General features: G+C 41.9%; 1 protein-coding gene across 1 annotated transcript; it reads right to left on the bottom strand.

The window, feature by feature from the left end:
* Nucleotides 1–964: 964 nt before the first annotated feature.
* Nucleotides 965–4,557, bottom strand: IRF2BPL (interferon regulatory factor 2 binding protein like). Its single transcript, XM_034768659.1, has one exon. The coding sequence runs from the start codon at nucleotides 3,891–3,893 to the stop codon at nucleotides 1,701–1,703; it is 2,193 nt and encodes a 730-aa protein (XP_034624550.1). The 5' UTR covers nucleotides 3,894–4,557; the 3' UTR covers nucleotides 965–1,700.
* Between the last annotated feature and the right edge of the window lie 12,042 nt (nucleotides 4,558–16,599).

The following is a 16,599-nucleotide window of genomic DNA, read 5'->3' as shown; positions in this document are numbered from 1 at the left end:
CACAATGCCCTAGGGACACCTCTCTGTTCTGTTAATGATACTGCAAAGGGACTTATGCTGATGTTTTTGTTTAAGGTTTTCTATCCTTCCTCCCATTTGCCTCACAAAGAGGACAAAGTTCACACTAGGTTTGTTTGCATTTTCTAGCCAGTAAGAGGCCTGTGTATTTACTTTGTCTGTTGACCACCTAATAGGTATTCCAATGTCCCACCCCCTCATCTCCAGAAAATGCAAATGTCACTTAAAAAAGTTAATAAGATGAACAATCACATTTGCCCATTGCCAGTAAGAATAGATTTTAATGCAGTTCAGTTAGTAATCATTCTCCACCTGAGGGGAGGAGGGGACATCACAAACCCTGAACTGCCTACCAACTTAGTTTTCATCAAATGTTCATCAAAACAAAATAAAAATCCAGTTAATAGAGGCATTAGCTATACTCAAGTGCAGCACAAACTGCATAAATTGTTAGCTGTCCTTTTTGTGCTGAGCTCAATTACATAGTTGTGTATTATCCAGAGTCCATTATCATTGCCAAGCTTCAATGAACACTTTTTAAATTGACTAAAGTTATTAGCCACAATGCTGGACTTTTGCATAAAAGAGGGTTGAATTTTTCTAAGATTTCAGTCCTTGTTAAGTTGTACATGCAAAGGATGCATGTAGTGTAAAAAACACTTTGCAGCTGGAAAGCTTTAGGGGGGAAATGAGATGCAGAAACAGTAAACAGAAAATGCTTAGTCAGCAATTGTTACTGCAACATTAAAGGTGAAATGTAAATAGGCACAGAGCCAAGATCTAGATAGGTTTGATAACATCATCATACATATATGCAAGTGTGAGTACAAATGCCACAATTATCAGAATGAATGCAATCTTTTGGATTAACAGACTTTTTAAAAGGCAACATGTTTTGTATCTGTTGCCCAAGCTCTGAGAAAAATAAAACTTGCTACTCAAGAAGTATTAATATCAATTGAATTTATTACAATTTACTAAGCTCCAAGGCACATTACAGTGTTCTGTTAACTACAGAAATGTATAAAGGACAAACAGAGCATGTTTTCCATGTACAGCATTTTGCTCTACTGTTCAAAAGCATCCGTGCATCAATAAAGCAAAAAACAAAAAACACATGAAGATTAAAAACGTTCAGATCAATAGAAACAAACTGAAACATTTTCCTTACAAACTTGCAACAAAAAACATCCCCCAAACCACCCCCACCGTTTGCAAACAAAAAACAAACAAAAAAAAAATAAAGTGAAAGACTAACACTCAGGGCTTGTAAAACATAAGCTGTCACCATTTTTGTAGCAATTTTTTTTAGGCATCAACACTGGCCTTGGCAAAAAAATTTTTTTTTTTTGTATTTTTTGTGTTTTTTCTTTTTTCAAGAAGTGCATACATTTACAAAAATACACACCAGCAGCAGGTAATCGCTAAGGGCTATTAACTTTGTACCTAGCCAACACACTGCCAAAGAAATGAGAACAGGTATTATGTAGTAACCAAACAATAGTATATTCTGTTTAACAAAAACCAGCTCTATCCTTCAAATGAAGAAGAGTACATACCTTTGTTTCAAAATATAGAAACATACGACGAAAATAATGTCTATACATAAGACTAACTTTTGCAGTTTGTTATATTCACAATTCTACATCTTCAGGAAGCTGAAGGAGTTTGATTTCCTATCTTTAAGGGTCTCTCTCCTTTTTCACTTTAACGTCGCCAGCTAAAATGGTAGCGATCTCGCCCTGCATAAATGCCCAAGGCACATTGGAACCTACTAGGGGGCATTTCTCTCCACTTGGGCAATAGACCTCGCCAGTTGCCCCTTGGGCCTTGATGCTCTCTCTGGAACAAGGGAAGCAGAACTTGTGGCTGGGTACAGATGGGCACTGAACAAAGTGAGTGTCCTCCAAGCGTTCGTGGCAAATGGTGCAGCACAGGGGCCCGCTATTGGCCATGGGGGAATCTGGAATGTTTTGGGGGTGCACTTGGTCCATACCAGGGTGGGCATTGGGGGGAGGCGGGGCCACCTGCAGGTTCATGTCCCCGTTGCGGGAAGCCAAGCGACGCTGGCCCGGCACCGAGGCCGGGGACACCGGGCTGCTACTATTCCTGCGGGTGGAAGTGGTGGAGTGAACCGAGCTGCCATCCTTGGGCGAGTGGGCATTGCCCAGTGTGTCGGCCACCGACATGAGCGCGGCCATAGGGGACTGTCCGTTTTGAGGGGCCGACTCGGGCGGGGTGGTCCGGTTGGAGTGAGGCCCCAGAGGCGGCGGGGGTGGGGGTGGGGGCCCCCCTCCGTGCACCGCCCCGAAGCCCCCAGCCGACATGGTGAGTTTAAGTGCTTCGCTCTGGCTGGCCATCCACTGCTGCCGCTGCTGCTCGTCACTCAGCTTCAGGGCCCCCTCGGCCGAGTCAGAGGGCTCCGGGGACGCCTTCCTTTTGCGCATTCCCCCGCCGCCACCGCCTCCCCCGGGGCCCCTGGAAGCGGCCCCGGCCCCCTGCGCCCCGCCGACTCCGGCTCCTCCCCGGGGCAGGCTCACCAGGGCAGTGGGGAGCATGGGGCAGCTAGCGTCCAGGTAAGGCTGGGGCAGCATGTCCGCGCCCACCAGCTCCTTGAAGAAACGCACAGACTCAGGCAGCAGGTCGCCCAGGAGCCGCCAGTCGCCGGAGCCGTGTTTCTTCTCGTACTCCAGGTACTTGAAGCCGGAGGAGAGGCCGCGGCCAAAGTCCTTCATGCAGTCCTGGTACATCTGCTTGGCCACCCCCGAGGCGCTGGAGAAGACAGTGCCTGAGCCGCTCGGGTACTCAATGAAGAGCTTCAGCTCATAGTCCATGCCGGGCTTAGAGACTGCATCGAAGGCGAAGACGCGGCCGAGAAGTGCATGGTCCTTCTTGAAGCGGACCTCGTAGGGGGTGCAGCCGGCCAGGGTAAGCAGCGTGTCCCGCACGATCTTGGGCTTGCTGGCCCACTCCTCGGCCCGGTTCCGCAGACTCTCGCTCAACTCGGCCAGCGCCTCCGCGTTGCGCTGCTTCTCCTTTAGCTCCCGCTCCTGATCGCTGCTGGACACCGAACCTGGTCGCTTCCCGCAGGCCTCGGAGGACGAGCCGCTGCCACCCCCACCGCCACATGTGCCCCCTTGGGAAGATGCGGAGGAAGCTGGGGGTCCCCCGCCGCGGCCGCTCAGCCCCCCGTGCGGGGGAGGTAGCGCCACGCCAGAAGCTGTGGGGCCATTGAGTAAAGTCTGTGGAAGCAGGTTGGGCGGCACGTTCATTTGGGCCCCGCCAGCCCCCGGGGGGAGGCCGGGCACGAGGCCCCCGTGTGCCCCGCGGCGGGAGGAGGAGGAAGAGGATGATGAGTTGGGGCTCTGGCGGTTCAACTCCGGGGGGCCGTCCTCCGGCGGCTTAGGGAAACCATTGGGGCCGCCCAGCCCGTTGGGCAGGCGGGCAGCGTGGCTGCTGCCCAGGCTTCCCGGGGGCGGCGGATATTCAAAGCGGCTGCGCTGCTCAGCTGCACTGAGTCCGTAGCGGTCCAGGCTGGACTGGGGAAGCCCGGCAGAAGCTGCTTTGGAGGAGGCGTCCACATGGTTGAGCTGCTGTTGGGCCGCCGCGGCCGCTTCTTTGGCTGAGAGCGGCACAGCCTTGACCCCGACAGGAGGCGGGGGGCCTGGGGAACGGCCGTCCTGGAAGCAGCCATGCGCCCTCTTCAGCTGCCGAGCCGTCTCGATCACAAATTCTATGCGGTCGGCACCCTCGTAGTTCACGCAGCCCCGGCACACGGGCTCAGTGAAGTCCCAGATCATGGCCCAGGGCATGCGGGGTAGGTCGCACAGGTAGCATGACTGTCTCCGAGACGAGGACACCTGCGCAGCGGACATGGTGGAGCTGGCTGCTGGAGCTGCCTGCTGTTACGGAAGGGGTGGGGGTGGGAGAGGGGTATAGCTGCGTCTACCACCCCCTACTGGTACTGAAGAGGGGGCTCTCAGATCTGGTGCTATTGCCCCTTTGGGCAGGGGTCGCCTAGCTTTTCACTCACTGTGGCTGCTGGACGGGGTTTCTTCTACCTGGTGCTGACACTGTTGCCCCTGGGGTGTGGGGGGGTTCGCTTTTACTGTTCCGGTGGGGGTCGCCTTCTAGCCGCCTCTGTTTCCCTGCGTTGTCTTGCTCTCTGCTGCTCCTCCTCCCGGAGAGGAGGGAGGTGCACGGTGGAAGATGGGGGTCCCCTTTCTATTCACAGCTGATGCCTTACGACCTCGAACTCAGCTACCTGCTGATCCGCTGGTTAGAGAGGGGACCACAAGGAGCTGTTCGGTCCCGGGAGCCCTGGCGACTTTCCCGAGCGCTAGGCGCATAAGATGAGGGAGCAGCCCGAGGGCAGCGACGGCGGCGACTCCTCACGGCGGCAGCAGCATGGCGAGCGGCGCCGCCTGCTCCACACTCACATCCTCGATCGCTCCTCGGAATTCGAATTTGGAATCCTGAGTGTCACTGTGTGCTACTCTGCGTTCCAAACCCGGCTCTGCCCCTCCTCCCCCTGCTCTCCCCCCTCTTTTCCTCCCTCCTTCTCTCTCCCCAGCTCGGATGCCACCTGGGTGGAGCCCTCACGTCACCGCCATGCTCTCTCCTCTTCCCCCTCCCTCTCTCCCCCTCCCCCCTCTGCAGTTCCCCTTTCGAGCACTGACCAGCTTCTTTCCCCTCCCCCCACTTCCTCTGTCTATGGACCTGGAGCCCACTTGTTGCTCTGAAATTGCGCATGCTCGACATTCTGCCCGTTTCCTCCGTTCTTGTGTGTACAACAGCTGAAGCGATGCAAGTTACCGCTGGAAATGAAAGGGAGAGACATACCAAGGGCTATGTTTGGAAACTTAAACACAAGATCGCTCCCTCTCCCTCCTCTCCACCCCTCATGGCAGCGTCTCCAAAACGAAAGCGCAGCCAGGAAGCACATGCAGAATAATACTTTTTTTTTTCCTGGCTGGGCTTTCTAAACTCAAATGTCTCGTTTGCAGGAGTTTAGCTACGAATCGCTCCATTTAGCCTCCCTGGCAATTGCAGCTTCCTGCCACCAAGTCTTTCGGTGGGTTTTACGTGCACTCCGGCTGCTAAAGCAAACGTGCAAGGTTCCCAAACTAACCATGTTTGCAATCTTTATCTGATTTCGTTTTTTTCAATGATCCTGCTAACAGAATGACATAATTTCAATAATCCCATTAATACATTAGGAGCTGTTCCATTTTTGTTGTGTGTAAATGATCCCTATTTGGTGAGTGTCTAAGATTGAACTGAGAAACATAGCGCTGTGTATTGCGCAGGGGTGTAAGAGAGGCCAAGCAGGTGCGTAATCGATGTGATATCATCTCACTAATGCTAAGGGACATAGGATTTCCCCAGTGCTGTGAGAATTCAAGGCTTTCGTTTTTCTTTTAAATAGCCTTTATACGTTTGCAGTCTAAGCGTAATATTCAAAGCAGCCTACGTTAATGCAAATTAGTTGTGGGTTCGTTTAACTAACAGAAAACAACTTTTACTTTCTAAACTGCGATTCTGAAACTTGAACGTTCCCCTCCCCCTCCCTGTTGTGCACGCCAGTGCCCATGCTCAGAAGGAGGGGCGGTGGATAACCCATTTTTATTCTCACTGCAGTCAGTTTCTGTTTTTGCAAACAATGAAAGTGCTGTCCACTCCCAAAGAATAATAAACTTTCACTGTTGGGACTCGATTACTAAGAAACTTGCAAGTATTCCTCTGCATACTACAAACAGCATTGCGTCACTCACTCATATTCCAGCTCATACAATGTAACTAGCTACCCAGTATGAGTCAAGATTCACAAGGGAAAATATTGTTACACTCAGTGAAGCTGTAGGATATTACAGCTGGTTATGTTGGATAACTTATTCCTTTATATTAATATTTATTCAACTCTCTCCTTTATTGAGCAAAAACATTGAAAAAAATTGCCATTTGATTTTTTTCTCTGTCCTGTAAAGGCAGTTCTGATTTCCATGGCATAGTGCCACTTTTCCCTTATATACACAGGCATATATACATCATTAAAAATTTCCGCTTTATATGTTGATTATAACAATAGCTATATAAAAATCAATCAATTTATATTGTACTCTTTTCATATTTCACACTTTGGTGATGTTATTTCTTCAAATAAATATATTCCCTTCAAATCACCAATACTTCTCAATTCACTAATTGTTTAAAACATCTCAATATGTCTGCTGATAGTCTATAATGAAGGCAAAGTTAATTTGGTAATTATATGATCTTATTTTTAAGAGAAGGCTTGAAGAAATGCACACTATAAAAAGTTATAGAAGTGGCAGGAGCAGATAAAATACAATAAGAGAATAAATTCTGACAAAGTGACTTTATTTTTTAAAAGGGGAAAGCTTACAGAGGCACCAGATAGACATAAAAGTCCTTGAATTATCTGAGTCTCCTCTATGCAAATTTTCTGAAGGAGATGATCTCAAGGGAAAGTGGATTTCACACTTAGGAATTTCATACCTAAATTGTGGACAAGATAAAGGCTTCACAGAAGCAAGATTCAAGCAAGACAGCTGGAAAGCTAAAGTGAAAGTCTGCTTACAGCAATAGTGATTTAGTGAAGGCTGTAGGATTTCTACATTAATATGACTTTACGTGACTAAACAAGTGTGTTCTCTCTGATTCATACTAGAAGGTCAGCTTTTCTCCTATCCTTTTTACTGCTGTATGTTGATCTTCATATGAGGAGAACTGGGCTATGGGAAAAGGTCACCTCCACCCTTAGAAACTCAAATTGAGAGAGCTGAAGTTTTCCCCTTCATCTTGAGTGTCTGGGAATGCAGAACTCTAGGATATCCTGACTGTATTTCATTCCCAGGGTTATACATACTCAACAAATGACAAGGCGCTCCGTGTTTGAACCGCCCATCGTCCTGGCTCTTCGCTCCACTGAATCCTTCTTCAATAAAGCCCTTTTTTGGTAACACTCACCTCACAGTAACAGGCAGACTCCTTGGCTCACAAGAACAGGCTTTATAGAAGGTGTAAATAATCATCACCTTAGATGTAATCTAGCCTCAGAAAACCATTTACAGGTGCTGTCAACTCCCTTTATAGTTTGTGTCTAGAAATAAATTGAAGATTAGCATCTGTGACCCAACAGAACTGCCTTTACTTTTACTTGAAGTGATACACAGTTGTGGAAATACGTCTGTTTTTCCGTCATGATTAAACCTTTATTTAAACTTTGGTCATGGGCATGTACTGTACCATTATGCAAGTAGCACTTAGGGATGAAATGCCAGCATTGCAACAATATGGCTAGCAGCAATGGTGATATCAGGAATACTGATTGAAGAAGAGAACTGCAATGTAAATGCAAATAAATGCCACAGCCGTGGCACCTTCAAAAAGAACGGGTTGTCAGTATCAATCTAGTCTGTTAAAGGAAAATAGATTGAACGGTGGCAATGTAACAAAGATAAAATCCACGGCTGCATTTGTCCTGGAAGGGTAGCAGTGTACCTTTCTGCTCACCTCCCTTCTTTCTTTCGTGTCCTTTACCATGCTATTGGTAGGGCAATTGAAGTCCAGATCAGTCTTCTTGGATTTACAAACCAGTCTGATGTTTATTTAGCTCTGAAATAATCCTGGAATTAAAATTGTGTTTGGAGGAGGAAAAGAAAGAATCCAAACAATTAAGGTGCTGATTTGGTTCAAACAAACAAAAACAAAATCAGAAAACAAAATACACAGTAGCTTGTTTAATAATAGGGCAGAGGGTTAGCTGAGAGAAGCTAAAACAGCAAACAACTGATACATATGTATTTCTTTCTGGTCAGAATCATCAGTCAGCACTTTAGATGCAGCTTTAGGGATTCTATTTAGATTACCTGAAGTTTATGACCTGCCAGTACCCCAAAGACCAGAGGATATGATTTTCACTATCAGAAGTAAAATCTGCCATCTTTTTCCTTTAGTTGAAGGATAAATGTTACAGTCTGAGACCAATAACCCCTTTTGCTGTATTCCTATTTCCCATTTTATTTACCCAAAACATTAATTAAGTGCACAGGAAAAGCTTTAATATCAGAGAAGGAAACAAAATGATCAGTGGAAATATCATCTGTATGAATACAAACCAGCAGGCACCTTTCTAAATGCAATTAGAAGATATAGGAAGTAGAGAGTACAATGAACCATTAAGAAGCTATAAAAACAAATGTAATATGTGCCTGACTAAAAACCAGTTAACTGGTCTCTGTTCCGTGCCATTCTTGTGCATTAGCTTCTAAAATACTGGAATTAGTATTAATCTTATGGCAAGAGTATTATTAATTATTGATCAGCAGAACATTGTTAATGATGAACAATACAGTACAACCCCAAAGTTTTCAGCAGTATCAGGACCACATGAACTATGCACATCTAGAATACAAGATCTGGTTCTAAATGGTCAGTCTAGGGATATTTTTTAATCTTTGTTGATATTCTGCTCTATTTGTGAATTGTTTTGCACATAATCAATGCAGCAGTCATAAGCAAACGATTCCTTCTTTAAGAGCTCATCTACAGAATTGGCATTTCCCTCAGTGGTCAAAATAGTAGCTACAGCTGACAAAAACAAAAAAGCAGGAAGGAAAAGAAAGATCGGGAGTGTGATTTACATAAATTTACCCCGTATAGTAAAATACAAACAAAAATAATTCAGAATAAAATTTCTGGTTTTATTAAAACAATGATGATATTAACACTGACAAGTAGTCAGGCTGTGAAGGGAAGTGTGTTAGTGAAATCAAATCACAAACACTTTAGGAGGGAATTCCAGAATTTTGTCAAATTAAAAGTTAAACAGCACTGTATTCTTCTATAAACCGCCAGGAAGCATCAAAACACTTAGCTACGAAGAATAAGAGTGTAATTATGTGTTTCTATTTATCATTTCAGTTAACTCTTCTCATCAGATTACAGTCCCTGTGCTAAAATTCTTCAGCTACTGGGTCCTCTTGATAAGTGAAGGACTTGTTTTCAGTCTACCAAATAGGAATTTTCATTTCATTTAAAAATTTCATTTTTATTTTTGTAAATGGTGCCATTTTCTAAAGTGCCATTTTCCTCCCGTGCCCTATCTCTGGGATTTTTTACTGCTGATTTTCCTCCTCCTTTTTTCTTGTCATGTTACCATTTTCTGCGCTATTGCCCACACAGTAACATTCAGTAATACAGGCCAGAGCTTACTAACAGGTTCCTCTACCTGTGAGCCCTGTTGCTGCTAATGATGATGTCAAGCACTGATCTGGGTGTACAAAATAAATGACTTTTTCTCCAAACCATGCAAAGGTCCAGTTTCTTCCCCACAAAGCCTACATGGTTCCTCTGTTATATCCATTCCAACCAGTTTCCATACAGCTGTGAGCCCAGATTTCTGGTCATCAACATTTGCCAAATTTTACAGTGCAAAATCAGACACCTATAATTAATTCTGTTTGCTCTGCAAATGACTTGTGACTGCTGGATAGTGCATTTTACACTGAGTGATCAGAGGCTGGATCCTCCAACATTGTTATTTTTATTTTATCCATGGACCATGTATTTATCTTACATCCTGGGGACATCATAAACAGTCAACAATAATGAATAAACTGAATCGGTACATTCTGTTTTTTTAAAGGCTATTCCCACCGATAGCCACTTGCACTTTCATGACAGTTAAGAATCTGCCAAACATTAGCTTAGTTACCAGCAAGACAGTCTTCCCCCTTCCCTCCACCCCATACACAGATTGTTTATCAAATGTGCTGCCAAGAAAAATATCCCTGCTTTTGGCCTCCATCAATGATTAATAACACTTGAGAATTGAACAAAACTTTACTGTGTTTAAAAAAAAAAGAAGTGGGAGGTGGGAAGGAGGAGGAGAGAAAGCCAAATTAGAAAAAGAAGAAACCAACTAAGCAAGCAGGAAAACTCAAATCTTTTAAGCTATTTGACAAAATATAACCTCGCATTCCCTCTGGAAGTAGGCCATTTGAGAGAAGTGAAACACACACGCCCCCGACCTCGTTATAAAATGCTGATTAACACGGTGCTATTGAAAGAATGATGTTTAGGAGCACAAGAAAAGGGTGGGAATAGGCGAGGGTGGGGAGGATGAGGCGTTTTTCTTTTTATTTGGACTTCTATCAAGATGAGGTATGGGAGGGAAATAGAAAAAAATATAAATTTACTTTTTTTTCCCCCCAAAGACTGCTGGTAAAATTCCTAAAGGACACCAAGTGTCAAAATTAACTGTCTTGGTGTATTACTTTTAGACAGTACTGCTTAGATGAATCAAGTCAAGTCTTCAAGCAGCAGCGCAAGATAGCTGCAAGCTGAGAAAGAAGCACAAATTTCCTTGTTGTTCTGTGGTAAAACTCCGAAATTTGTGGAGATGTGTTTGCTCTTGGGCTTCTCATCTCATTCTTTCCCCCCATGGGGGATTTTGAATATTATGTCTCATGTTTGGTATGATGTATTTTTTTTTGGAAATCAGAAGTATAAGAAAAAAGCAAAATATGAGAACAAAAAAGGAAAGGTGAAAAATAAGAATGTAAAACATAATATATATTAGTATTGACTATAGTTTTCATTACTCTCCTGAAGAAATTAATGTCATAAAAGGTAATAAACAGTTCTTGAACAGTGGGATATAGACTAGTGAAAACAGTTTACTGAAATTAATGGTGGTGGATTGAAGCAAACCTCCACTTTGGAATTAGTGCCAGACATAGTTTTCCTGAACCCTGTCCAACTGCCTGAGCGACAGACAATTTTCATTCTATTTGTGCTAAAGGCTTATGACTAGTGCTGGAAAATGGAGCCCTTGCCCTTGATCTCAGTGCAGATTTAAAAAAAAAAAAAAAGCAGAACTGTGCCAATTTGTTTCTTCTGCCAATAGAAGCCCTTGTGCCTTGGGTAATGCAAAACAATAAGAAGTTCTCATGAAAACTCTCCATTGAAAGGAAACCCACCAAGAGCCATGTCTCTCTGCTGCATTCATCAGCCAGTTTCTGAGATTCTCACAATGTCAGCAAAATGCAGAAGGCAAGGGCAGAAAATATCTACCAGCCACTACTCAACATTTTTTCTTTTCCATCTTTCACTGTTCAGCACTTGGTGACACTGGATATAAAATGTATTCTATCATAAATAACAAAATTCCTTTTTCTGCTAATGCTGATCTTCCTACATTCCAGTACTGCGTGCAAAATTTGTGCTGTTCAGTCCCCGTTGTCTGAAGTTGATCCTATTTCTGAAGGATGAAATATACATTTGAGACAACTCATACAGAGTTATAAACAGTGGCTACACTGTATTGCTGTCAGCCAACTAATCTGCAATTGCTTTTTCCTAGGTTATTAATAAAATCAGAATCCCAAGCAGCAGGCGTTTGCTTTCATTGTACAGTCTGCACTTGTGACATGGTACATGTGGAAAATTTTGAGTGCACTGCAGTGAATGGTCTGTGGGTTAGTTTTTAGCTTCCGCTAAGTACCTGGCAGGCTGCCATAGCTGAAGGATTCTGGGAACTGAAAGGCTCCCAAGTACAAACTGCCAGCATTAAGTAGTCCTGACAGCTCTGCTCCTTCCACACTTGGCAGCAGTTCAAAGTGCTCTTTCATTTGAAAGGCTGGAAGGCTGCCATGTGCAATGCAGATTTGCTGTGCCTGCTCTCATAAGGAACTGATAAATGCCGTTGCTGTTGCCATGGGGACAGAAGGCTATCAGAATGGCCTTGTGATCTGCAGCCTCTCAGCTCTGCAGGGTTTTTTTTTTTTTTTTTTTTTATGGTGAAATAAATGTTCTAGAAAAGGTTAACTCTTGAAGGGCAGGAAGCGATGGTTTGAAAAGACAGGGTGAGGTATTGCACACCGCTCTTCCAAACAGTTTTGAACAAGATTAACATGTACCTGCAAACTATCCTTATTTGTGAAAGTCTGTCTTTGGATTTTTTGAAAGATGACAAGAAGAGAAAGAGAAGGGAAATCCTTTTCCCTCAGTCTGTCCCACCAGAAATCTCTTTCGTTTCAATGTTTTTCAACAGAATTAAATGGCTGCCCCCTTTCTTTCTGTAAATATCCCTATTTGTAGTTTTCAGATGTTGGCAGGTATGAGTTAATTTAGAGTTCAATCCTGCAAGCTGCCAAATGCCATCAGATCTCCTTGACGTCACTGGGAGTTGCAGCACTCAGCAGGATTGGACCCATTATGTAGACTCCATGTACGGTTGATGTTTGGGGAAAAAATGAAATGCTGCATTTTTTAAAAGAGATTTTGGTGACAATATAAACCCTGGAAGTGAAGCTCAGCTCATCACAGTCCCCAAGATTAAAATAAATACAGCCCTCAGCTATACACAGTTTGAGTAGGGCTATGAATGAGTATGTATATCTATACATATAGATAAACAAAAACATACATTTTAACCAGCAATTTACATCCATTTTAATGTGTATAATTTTCAACACATTGCTATTGAAGAAACAGAGTAATAAAATTAGGTCCTCTGAAGACATCTTGCTGAAGCACAGTAAATTCAATTCTGTTAAAACAAGGAGAATTCTAAGCATGACATCATATCATGGAACAATACAGTGTATATTTTCTATTTGTGAGATCATGCTATACAACTCAGGGATATAAAAGTACATTATGAAGATCAAATATAAGAATACATTTGTGGATAGAGTATACATAAAGAGCAATTCTGCAAACAAAGCATACCATGATTGACATTTTAACTAAAACTCAAAAAACAATATTTTGGGAACTTTGTGCTTTGTCAAATATCTATTTTAATGCTTCCAGTTTTGAATGCATAATTTAAAACAAAACACTAATTTGGCCTCTCTGCCTTTGGAAACCAATATATCTGTATCTGACTGCGTATGATATTTTTAAATTAATTGTTGAGTACTGTCACCATGCTAGACCCTGAACAAACACAAACGAAAGTGAATCCCTGCTCAATTAATTTACAATCTAACTTTCAGATTATACAGTTAACCAGTTAATGGTTAATCTGTATTTTTTTGCTTGAGATTATTCAAGTCACCACCATCTTCATTCTAGCCCTTACTTAAGACCCATTTTTCCTATATAAGCTTTCCAACAATAGGTCCTTTAAATTTATAGTTGGATTTATTGTTAAAAAGGATGGGAGTGTCTGAAGTAAAGGTTTGAATGAAGATGGTGGTCATTTGGAAAACAAGGAGATGCTTCTTATGACTGGAACAAACATGGAAATATTTACACATCTACAACACATAGACTCTCAGTACATTGACTGAATTCCATTTTAGTAAAACACAAAACCATGTTGAAGGGTAGTAAGGCAGCTGTGATTTTTATTGAGTTTCACATTTGATATTTAATATGACTAATAAGGGTCATATGTGCAAATCTAGATAAAAGCTACATGTACACATTTGTGAAGCAATTTCAACACTGCGAACAATGCTGCACTTCCACAAGCCCCCACAGCATACAATGTTAGGTCAAAGGAGATATTTCTTCATAACTATATGGTTAAAAAATAATTGAGAAGTTAACTGTAATTCAACTGTAATTTCTTTACCTGATTCTCTCTGGGTTCTTGCCTATGGTTGTCATGGTAATTCTGGCCCGCTCTACACATTCTGCTCCTCTCACTGGAATTTCCTGATTATTCAGAAACTCTCGCTCCCCCCCCCCTCAAAAAAAAAAATCCACAACCCTGCTTCATTCCTCTAAAAGCAGAAGAGCTTATGCTGTTAATGTTAAAAATCAGCTAAAGCTAACCTGTTTGCTCCACTCACCTGGAAATGGAGATAAGAAGATAAACATATAAATTGAAACAGCTGCTTAAATTTTCTTTCAGAGTCAACAACAAGGTATAAAAGTAAAGAGAAGGAAATGCTGGAAAGGTAACTGCATATAGAATTTCAGTATCCTATTCACAAGGACCCAGTCCCAGATCCTAGTCATACACATATTATTTGGTTCTTTTAGCTGCTAAGTTTCTGATAGCAGAAAAATATATTTTGCTGTTTGTTTTTTGCAATGTGACAGACACATCTATACCTACAGTGGGAGCACTAAAATATATTCTCCCCACCAGTATGACAAAGTAGAAGGCAACATTTTTATCAAGGGCTTCTGGTGACATTTAAGCCAAGAGAACCAAGCTGAACATGATTTGGATGCATCAGCATAACCTAAAGAAAGATATGCACAACCTTATAGTATGTACAATTTGTGTCTGTATAGATATTTATAAGTATGTACAATGCTGATAATAACAAAATAAATGCCATGGTACTTGCTGTGTATCTTTTTAAAGTATACAATATATATAATTATGTATACATAACAAATATATATGTTTATAAAAATGTACATATTTTGATTGATTGTTCCTCTCTTCCCCACCCTCTGTATGTTGCTTGTTTTGGGGCAAAAAACTGAACTACGTGCAGCTATCATTACCATAAATACTTTGCTTGTATGTTCTGTGCCACACCCCCTCCCTTTGTCTGTTTAGATTAAAAAAAACTCTTCAAGGCAGGGAATGTATCTCACCCTAGGTTTGTACAGTGCCTGGCCCAGTGAAGCCCTATTCCTGACTGGGGCCTCTACATTTTACTGCAATACAAATAATTCATAATAATAATTGTAACTCATGTAACATTTATAAGTTAGATCCAATAATTTCCATCATATACTTTTGTTCTGAATGTATTCGTGTTGTATATGATCTACAAAGTTCACTGCCCTTTTCTCTATCCCTTTCCCTTTCTCTTTTGTGGTTTCTTGTAGAAGCCATTTTGATGCAGTCCTATAGCTGGATCCTGTTTAAGCATCCTATAGCATTCCAACCTTGACATTCTCTTCTGTAGCAACATATTACTGCAATCTGTGATATCAACTGAGACATTCGTGACGTCACCCGGAAACTGTAAGACCAGACAAGTTTGCAGTTCCTCAGGCTCTATCAGGTACTCAGGGACTACTAATCAGTTTTATAGGTTTTATTCTGAATGTGACCACCATGAATTTAGCTAATTTTAACCTAATAAAATACTGCCAAAAGAAACCTTGTATGTAGAGAAAAGTAGCTGTAGGTCTGGATAAGGACTCTGCAGCCATACCAGTCTAATTTTAATTTTTAAAGTAAAAATATCAAATTTTACTAAATTCCTGGATAGTGTGATAAAACAGTAATGAATCCATTTTCACCTTATGTGCTGATACACACACACACACATATTCAGCAGCTGTTCAAAGGAAGAGAAGGTTTCAGTAAACAGCATTTAGGACATTTAATTACAACCTGTTAAAAAGTTCTTATATTGACTTTAGCCCCTTATTTTTCCTTTCATACATTTGTAATATGTATACAAAACAGAACCTCATTAGTCCACACACTTCATAAACAGCATAAAAATTACAGTCTCTCACTTTTCAGCAAAGTTTGAAGAGTGGAGTGCAGTAGCCACCTCTTGTTAAGTATGTTATCTTTACAAAATACATTCCAGTATATACATTTATGCATTATGAAGTATCATAAATAATTATAAAGACATTAGTTTTCAAAATAAAGTACATTGTGATGCTTTTCCTTTTTTTAAAATTTGTATTTGTTCATGTACTTGCAAATTCACAAAATTCAATAATTTGCAAAGGGTATCCCAGTTAGTGTAAATTAGGAAAGTTCTGCCATGCAAATTAGGTTCTCTATACCTTTAAAAAGCCAACATGTGCATTAGCACAATATTATGTTATTATTATTATCTTTAGCTTTGAAAAACCTTGGAACATTTTCCAGACTGGATCTATAGAATATTTGTAAGGAAAACGTATAAAGAGAGAAAATCAGAACACTGACTAAGGTTGGTGGTCCTGGAGTGATTTTGGCAAAATAGGTCTGAAGATCCAGCCTCTATGTGGAGTCCAGTCCGGCTGAAAAATTCAGCAGTGGAGGTATTTTACCATCTAAACACTCTTAGACAAAGGTGTGGTATAGGTGAACTGCCTGCTCCTGACCTCTTCCAGACTCCTATTATTGCAGCTGCTATGATGTAAGGCTGAGTATGGAAGAGCTAAGATATCTGAGGCTCAGAGAGAAATGCTGAGAGCAGCTGTTTTACTGTAAACAGTAACAAGGGTTTGACTTCACTTGCAAGCTGGGAACATTCACACTTTTTGCATAAATAATACTTCAGGAATTTGATCTAGATGTTCACAGTGAAACAAAAAAACCTAAACACAACACTCATGTCCCTTATGTATGTTCTCAACATGATGACTAAAGGTATTTCTTAATAATGAGTTATTGCAGCAGTGAATGAAGCAAACTGCACAGACATGCTTACACGTGCATATGCATACAAACAAATCCACAAGGCCTTTCTGTCAAGCACATTCATACACAAATTCACACAGATACAGAAAAGGAGCAGGAATATCTATCTGTCTTAGTTATTTCTAAAGCTTCTATCACCTAGGTATCTATGTGACAATTAGATACCAAATATATTCTGTGCTGTAGCAGACACTGCTGTCTAC

The sequence above is a fragment of the Trachemys scripta genome, chromosome 4 (genome assembly GCF_013100865.1).
Source record: "Trachemys scripta elegans isolate TJP31775 chromosome 4, CAS_Tse_1.0, whole genome shotgun sequence".
Taxonomy (NCBI): Eukaryota; Metazoa; Chordata; order Testudines; family Emydidae; genus Trachemys; species Trachemys scripta.
This window is presented reverse-complemented; position numbering and strand designations above follow the sequence as displayed.